This window comes from Tupaia chinensis, unplaced genomic scaffold, assembly GCF_000334495.1.
Source record: "Tupaia chinensis unplaced genomic scaffold, TupChi_1.0 Scaffold000335_1, whole genome shotgun sequence".
Taxonomy (NCBI): domain Eukaryota; kingdom Metazoa; phylum Chordata; class Mammalia; order Scandentia; family Tupaiidae; genus Tupaia; species Tupaia belangeri.
In genome coordinates, this window is record NW_006159829.1 from 2,746,971 (window position 1) to 2,755,387 (window position 8,417).

Below are 8,417 nucleotides of genomic sequence, written 5' to 3' on the forward strand. Positions count from 1 at the left end.
GCGGTGCGGACCCGGGCTCGCAGCGGAGGGGAGGAGGGTGGGTGGAGAGAGGCTTTCGGAAGTCGGCGGGGAGCGGCCGAGAGTCGTAGCCGTTGGCGAGGGAAGGCGCCCCGCTCCGGGCTGCCGCTCAGGAGGTGCCCGCCCGCCCCGGGACGCAGGTGCGAACACCGAGTCACACTTCCCGGGTGGAGGGTAGAACCGGCCAGCGAGCGAGCACGTGCTTCGCTGTTGGGTGTGAGACCTGCTGAGCAGGAAGGAGTCGGAGCACTGTAGTACCGGTAGTTTCACCAGGGCGCCAGTGGGGAACAAGCCGACGGGAGGCTGAGCGAGCCCCTTCCCTCTGCGCTCACGTGGGGAGCGCAGACGCCGCCCTGGGCAGCAAGGTGTGCTAGGTGAGGTCTGAGCGGTAGCTGAGGGCTGGGTCCTGTTTATTCCAAGAACAGGTAACCATGGAAGGCACGGTGGGCTCTCTTCAGTTGTTAAGGGGCTGTGCTGGTTAGGGATGGAGACGGCCCCTGAGGTCCCAAGCAGAGCCCAGGTAGGTGCCTGGCGTCTGAAGGGCAGTTTGGCTAAGGTGAAAGGAGTTAGGTAAAGGATGGCAGGAGGTAGCCAGAAGTCTGGTCAGTAGGACTTGGAGACCTTGGAACTCCCCAAGGGGCCAGGTGTGTGGCAGTGGTACACAACTGGACCATGTGTGGGGGACCTCTCGACCATGCCTGCTGAGACCCCGGCTGCAGCAAGGTGAAGACCCTGGTAGGGATGTCTCTGTCATGGAAAAAAAAATAAATGTACAATTTCATGAAGAAGAGACAGAGCGACCAGCCCCTGCAGGGTCCCGATGCCACAGCCCACACCCACCTTCAGCCAGCAGGGAGATCATGGGCACCACTGGCCCCGGGCACTCAGGCAGGTCTCTAGACTCGAACAGGGAACCTTCCTTTGAGGGGTTGCCTCACACACTGGTTTTACCACCCCACTATCTGGCCCCAGGAACCGAATTTTTTAATTTTTATTATTTTTTTTTTTTAATTTTTAAGAGTGATTTTTGTTACAGGACGTGTGCATTCCTCAGAGAGACAGACAGAAAGCAAGAAATTTTCCCCACCGGAGATGTCCACACCACAGTCCCTTTTCCATTTTCCTCTCAGGATCTTAGGTACGTACAGACATGCACCCCGTGTGAGTTTTAAGCCGTAGGACCAGGTCTCGAACTGCGGTTGACTGTGGGAGTCCAGCAATGTAACCATTACACCATCTGGTCCCCACAGGAGCCAACTCTTAATCAAAGGAGGCTCATGGCTCTCCCTCCCTGCCTCTCCTAAATGGGAAAACCCTTAATGTCCACAGAAGACAAGGACAAGAAATTGCCCAGAATAAACCAGAACAAGCTACTCGACAAGGTATTTTTGGGTCACACAAACTAAAGTTCGGGATGTTTTGTTTCTTTGGTTATTGTTTGTATGGCTTGTCTTTGTCTTTTGAGTGTGCTTGAGAGCAGGGTGAGTTAAGATTAAGAAAGAATAGGAGCTGGCAGGTGGCATGGTGGTTAAGGCACTGGACTCCCATAAGTCCAACCATGATTCAAGTCTCGGACCTGGCACCTTGCTTTGCACTCTCTCTCTGTATGTCTCTCTCTGGTCAAATTAAAAAATGAATTAACTAAGTTAAATGAATAATTCTGGAGAAAAAAAAGAAAACACAAAAGGAAGCTTCTGGAGAGGTAAACAAAGGAAAAGAGCCAAAAGAAGTGAAGGAGAATAGGAAGGAGCTCAGTTGTAGACTTGTAATGTTTGCATTTATTAACCAATTGAGAAGTAGGGAGAAGGGCAAAGAAGGAAATCTGCATTTTTAAGGGGAAAAGAGAACCAAGCTTTAGTTAGTCCAGGACAGGAAAATTCAGGACTATAATTCTTGGGCATTTCTGTGCGCTTCTAGTGGCTGGGCCACTTGCCTAGTAGTTGAGGAAACCAGGTCCCACATGGTCTGCCACACTTTGAATTCCAGCCCTGAAAAACCTGCTGGGTGGGTGCCTGCCCCAAATCTGCAGTGTGAAGAAGGGGAGGGACAGTGCACATGGGAGCAGTGTTCTGTCCCTCTCCCTGCCTGTTTCTGGCAAGTCCCACACCCTTTGGTAACAAAACACGGAGTTATTCTGCTGAGAGCGCTCCTTTTCTTCAGAGCGCCCAAAGGGGTGTGCTGGCTATTTTCTGGTGCTTCCTTGTACCCTTCTCTGTGTCCCCAGGTGTCAGAAGGCCCTTCTCTATACTTCCCAGAACCCCACCAATGGGCTTCTGGTTAGGTTCTGCCAATGGGAAGCACCTGTTAGGCTGTGTCGGCATGAAGACATCATTTATCTGCCTGTGTGAAAGTGATGTTTTGGGGTCACGGAACAGCCGCAGCACAGCACTGTGCCCTGGGGTCCCGTTTACGCAGCAGCAGCATCTACAGCTCAGCCGCAGTGTGGCCAAAGACGCTCAATCGGGACAGTGCCAGCCTCCTGGTCTCTAGCAGCATCGCCCCTTCCCTTGTGCTTCAGAGCATCTCCATTAGTATCTCCAGTTCTTTCAACACCTGTGCAACAATTCCTGGCACTGCGTCCCCCTCTGAAGTATTAGGGGAGCTGACGCCTTTCTGAGTGTTGAGTGTATGTGGTCCTTGGCGTGGTTTCTAGGCCTCAGAGAACAGACCAGCAAAACTTAGGACCTAGGCTGGTATTCTGAATTGGTTGTGGCAGTGAGATGGCCTGACTGCCAGCAGGCCTTGGCAAAGCAGTTACTTCAATGACCACTGTCTTGCCTAGATAGTGCCCGTTGGAGGAAGGCTGTCACAGTGACCGTCAGAGCAGAAGTGTGCCCACAGGCTGGTGGGATGGGCAATGCCTTCTGGTTGCACTAGAGATTTCAGGAAGTGAGTGAAAAGCCAGACTTTAAGCCCACGTCAAGCCTGTGAAGTGCCCGTGGCCACATCTGGAACTTACATAGCAAGGATGCGAGCAGGGACCATGGATCTTCTGGTCTTTCGACTTTGTCGTTCTTAGCATACTGACTTTAGGGCTCATGCTTATTGCTTCATGCTTCCGTAATGGCTGCTGCTGCCCCAGACTTCATGACTAGATTAGACAGGAACAAGCAGAAAGGGCAATAGTCTGAAGGCTCTTTTGGGACCGGCAGATGGCGTAATGGGTATGCTGCTGGACTCCCACGTAGTTGACTGTGGTTCGAGTCTCGGACCCTATGGCTTAAACTCACACCGGGTGTGTGTGCGTGCCCAAGATCCTGAGAAGAAAATGGAGGAGAAAGGATTACGGCGTGGCCATCTCCCCTGGGGGGTGATTTCTTGCTTTCTGTCTGTCTCTCTGTCTCTGTCTTTTTGGCAAGCCCATGCACCCTATAAAAAAACCCTCTACAAAAAAATAAAAATAAAGGCTCTTTCTCCACTGCCCTCATGGCTTTGTCTTGTTATTGCAGAAGGGAAGATCTTAGCATTCTTCCATTTTTATTTATTTATATATTTTATTTTATTTTATTTTTTTTTTTTTTGAGAGGTTTTTGCTCCAGGACGCGTGCACTTGCCAGACAGAGAGACAGAAAGCGAGAAATCACCCCCCAGGGGGGATGGCCACATCGCAGTCCCTTCTCGTCCATTCTGCTCTCGGGATCTTGGGCATGCACGCACATGAGCCCGCCGCGAGTTTTAAGCCACCAGGTCCTGGACGCAAACCGTGGTCAACTACATGGGAGTCCAGCAACATAGCCATTATGCTAACTGCTAGTCCCTTTATTTTTATTCATTTGATATGGGGCATATGCTGGAAAAAGAGGAAACGTGAAAAAGCAACATCCAGGACGAATAGCCACTCCATAACCTTCTCTGTCCTCCCTCAGGATCTCAGGCACATGCTCACCCAGCGTGTTTTCAGACCACCAGGTCTGAGGCTCGCTGTGTAGGCGACCTTGTGGGATCCAGCCCCCTGCAGCACCTGCAGCACCACAGCACTGGCCTGCATGCTTCTGTCAGGTGTCAGTGCTGGGTCATTGGCTCACTGAAACCAGTCGCGAGCCAAAGGGCCTGCGACCTCTAGCTGGTCCTTACCGATGGAGATTTATGCCCAGGGCCTATGCTGGGAGCAAAGGCTCTCCCATCCATTCTGATACACACTGAGGGGAAAAGTGCGCTTTAAGGCAAGGAATGGTTAGACAAAGCCAGTAACCCCTGAGCTGCCACATTGTAAATAGATTTCACAAATCCAAATGTGAAGAGTGGGAGCAATACTAAACCACGCTGATGCACAGCGAGAGATTTTTCCTGTTGGGTGAGCCATGCTTTGGGCTTGCCACAGGCCCCACCATTCTCTCTCATTCATTTTTCTGCTTCAGCCATTTCCGCCAGTGCTTGGACCCAGTGAGCATTTGTGTTTGTGACCCAGGACTCACAGCGTAGCTTAAGAGTGGTCTTTTGCTCCTGTTTACGCCCACTGATTTAGCAAAGTGTCTGACTCAGAAAGATGTTCTAAGAAAGTGGTTGAGGCCAGCAGGTGGCTTGGTGGTTAAGGTGCCGGATTCCCACATGGCCGATAGGGGATTTTTAAGCCCAGACACAGTGGCTTAAAAATCCCACCAACCACATGTGTATGCGTGCCCAAAATCCCAGTAGGAGAATGGAGAAGGGAGCGCAATGTGGCCATTCCCTCTGGGTGGTGCTTTCTCTCTTCCCCTCTCACTTCCCCTCTCATGATCTCTGGTGAAAACATGTGTCCTGTGACAAAAACCTTCGAGAAAAAAAAAAAAAGTAGCTCATACTAATAAGCTATCAAATTGCATGAGAACAGTAGCAAAGGATGGGACCAGCAGATGGCATAATGGTTACATTGTTGGACTCCAATGGAGTTGACTGCTGTTCCAGTCCTGGACCTGGGGACTTGGAAAACACCCAGCAGCACGGGCGGGCGTGAGTGCGTGCGTGCGTGTGTGTGTGTGTGTGTGTGTGCACGCGCACATGCGTGCCGAATATCCCAAGAGGATAATAGAGAAGAAATCTCACAGTGTGGCCACCCCCACCCCCGGGGGTGATTTTTCACTTTCCTTCTCTGTCTCTCTTGGATGAGCACATAATACCCTATAGCAAACTTCAAAACAAACACACAAACTTGCATATAAAGCCTCAGGCAAGAAACAGGCATTCACTTCTCCAAAAAGGAAGAAGAATCTTCATTGAAGTGAATTGGGAATGGAATTAGGGAGGAAGATTTTTAAGAGCTGAGGCCATGTTTTATTATGCTTTACATGGCTAGATATGCTTAATAATATTTAGTAATGAGAATCATTTAGCTTGATAAAATGTAATAATACAAATTGTGAAAATAAGATTATGCCAGACTGTCTTATAGATAATGGCTTTAATACAGGAATACAAGGGGCAGACCAGAGCTCACCGTGGTGATGGCTTCCAGCAGCCAGGCAGGCTGCCAGAGCATGGCCTGGCAGCTAGGGAAAGGAGTGGGAGGGAGCAGTCTAGGCTGGGGAGGGGTCAGTGGAGCCAGACTATGCCAGGCCTTGTGGTCCAGCATGGTGAAGTGGGAAGCCAATGGAGAGTTTTCAACTAAAGAGAGAGAATCATGTATTAACTTTTTAACAATATTTTATCAGACTATAGTTCAAGACCTGGTGGCTTGCTTTCTCAACTTCCTTCTCTCTGATAAGTGCATGTGTCTGATAGCAAATTTTAATAATAATAATAAAAAATAATTATTTTAAAAATTTATCATTGTAAAACATACAATTCATCATTTTAACCAGTTTTAAGTTTGCTGTTCATTGACAATAAATACATTCACATGGTTCTACAACCATCGCCACCATCCATCTCCCCGACCCCGGTAGCCACCACCGTACTCCTTGAGTCACCTCATACGAGTGGAATCTTGCCGTCTCTGTCTTTTGTGATAGGTGTATTTCACTCAGCACCGTGTCCTCAAGGTTCATATATATTGTACCATATGTAAAAATTTTCTTTTTTTTAAGAATAATTTTTAATTTAACTTTATCTGTTTAATTTGACCAGAGAGGAACAGAGCGAAAAAGAGAGAGAGGGAAAGCGAGAAAGGAAGCTGCCAGGTCCAGGCCTCGAACTGTACCGGCCATAAGGGAGTCCAGTGTCCTTAACCACCACGCCACCTGCCAGCCCCCATTTTCTTTTTTTCTGAGGCTGAATAATATTCCCTTACATGAATGTACCACTTTTTGCTTGTCTGTCTATCCTTCAGTGGACATTGGCATTCTTCCATGTCCTGAACGCTGTGGTCCCACTGCTGTGGACATGAGCATACAGATACCTGTTGGAGTTCCTACTTTTTAAAAAGAATTATTTATTTATTCTTTTTATTTTTTTAATAGTTCCAGAGAGAGACACAGAGAGAGAGAGAGAAAAGAAGAAGGAAAGCCTCCATGTCTAGAACTCGAACCACGGTAGGCCATGTAGGAGTTCAGCACCCTAACCACCGTGCCACCTGCTGGACCCCCTCTCTATATATGTTGATTGTCATAAAGCACGTGTACTCACTAGAGAGAGGCAGACATAGGAGAAATGAGAAATCACCCCCAGAGGGGATGGCCACAACTCGGCGGCCCCTCTCAGGCTTTCGGGCACACGCACACACCTGCTTGCTTGGCACGATTTCCAGGCTGTCAGGCCTGGGCTCACAACATGGCTGGCCATGTGGAGATCCAGCACTCGGGTCACTACACCCTCCGCTGTCCTCTTGAGTACCTACTTTTTTTTTTTTTCAGAGAGATTTTTGCTATAGAGCATGTGTGCTCGCCAGTGAGACAGAGAGACAGAAAGCAAGAAATCACTCCCGGGGGGATGGCCATGCTTCAGTCTCATCTCCTCTATCCTCTTGGGATTTGGGGCACACACGCCCGGTGTGAGTTTTGAGCTGCTGGATTTAGGACTTGAACCATGATCAATTATGTGGGAGTCCAGCAATGTAACCATTATGCCATTTGCTGGTCCCATTACCTACTTATTCTGAGGGTATGTACCCAGAAGTGAGATTGCTGGACGATATGGCAATATTATTCTTCTTTTTTCCAATTTTTTCTTTTTTTTTTAATTTCATTTTTCTTTTCATTTTTTAGGAGATTTGTCCATAGGGCAAGTGTGCTCATCAGAGAGACAGAGACAGAGAGAAAGTGAGGAATCACCTCCCAGAGGGATGACCACACCACAGTCCTTTCTTCTGCATTCTCTTTCCAGGACTGGGGCATGCACACCCACATGCCCAGTGTGATTTTCAAGTCACTGTGTCTGGGACTGGAACCGCAGTCAGCCAAGTGTGAGTCCAGCAACATAACCACTATGCCACCTGCTGGCCCCTTATTTTTTTAAGGAACTACCACACTGTTATGCACAGCAACTGTAGTATTTATATTCCTACCAACAGCGCAAGGTTTCTAATTTCACTGCATCCTCACTAGAAGTTGATATTTTCTGTTCTTTTGATATTAGCCATCTTACTAGGTGTAAGTTCCCTAACAATGTGTGTTGTTGAGCGTCTTTTTTTTTTTTTGAGAGGTTTTTGCTATAGGGCTTGTGTGCTCTCCAGAAAGAGAGAGACATAGAGAGAAAGTGAGAAATCACCCCCATGGGGGATGGCCACGCCGCAATCCCTTCTCCTCCATTCTCCTCTTGGGATCTTGGGCACACATGCGGGCACGCGTGCACACACGCCCGGTGTAAGTTTAAGCCACCGGGTCCGGGACTCGAACCGTGGTCGACTACATGGGAGTCCAGCGACATAGCCATTATGCTAACTGTCCCTCATGTACTTTCTATTTGTGTTTCTTCAGAGAAGGGTCTGTCTTGAGTCCCCTGCCCCCTTTTAAATTATGTTGCTTTTGTAGTTGTTGAGTTTTAGGAGTTCTCTATATAGCATAGATATTAATCCTTTACCAGATATATGATTTGCAAATATTTCTCCTTTCCTGTAGATTACCTCTTTACTTTGTGGATAGTGTCTGTTGATGCAGAAATGTTAAGGCTTTTCATGAAGTGCAGAATGTCATTTATCATTACTTGTGTTGTGCCTTTTGTTACCTGTACCTTGGGTGTCATTGCCAAATCCAACATTGCAAAGTTTTTGTCTCATGAGTGTGTGGTTTTTTTTTTTTTTTTAAGAATTACTTACTTCATTTTAATTTTATTTATTACTGTTATTATTCAATTTTATCAGAGAGAGAGGGAGAGTGAGAAAGCAAGCTGCCAGGTCTGGGACTCGAACTGTGGTCGACCATGTGGGAGTCCAGTGCCTTAACCACCATAGCACCTTATGTTTTATTCTAGGAACTTTATAGAATTTTTAGACCAGTAGTTGGCATAATGGCTATGTCACTGGACTCCCATGTAGTCAACCGTAGTTT

General features: G+C 47.9%; 1 protein-coding gene across 4 annotated transcripts in view; it reads left to right on the plus strand.

Annotated features, from left to right (window-relative positions):
- The first annotated feature begins 6 nt into the window (after positions 1-6).
- TRAPPC9 (trafficking protein particle complex subunit 9) overlaps positions 7-8,417 on the plus strand; it is a 635,544-nt gene continuing 627,133 nt past the window's right edge. For 3 of the 4 annotated variants that reach the window (XM_006152122.3, XM_006152126.3, XM_006152124.3), the window contains exons 1-2: positions 1,107-1,156; positions 1,269-1,400. In XM_006152122.3, coding sequence (XP_006152184.1) covers positions 1,323-1,400 — 78 coding nt within the window. In that variant the 5' untranslated portion in view covers positions 1,107-1,156; positions 1,269-1,322. Of the gene's footprint in view, positions 159-1,106; positions 1,157-1,268; positions 1,401-8,417 lie in introns of those variants that run through there. The other variant, XM_006152123.3, reaches the window with a different exon arrangement.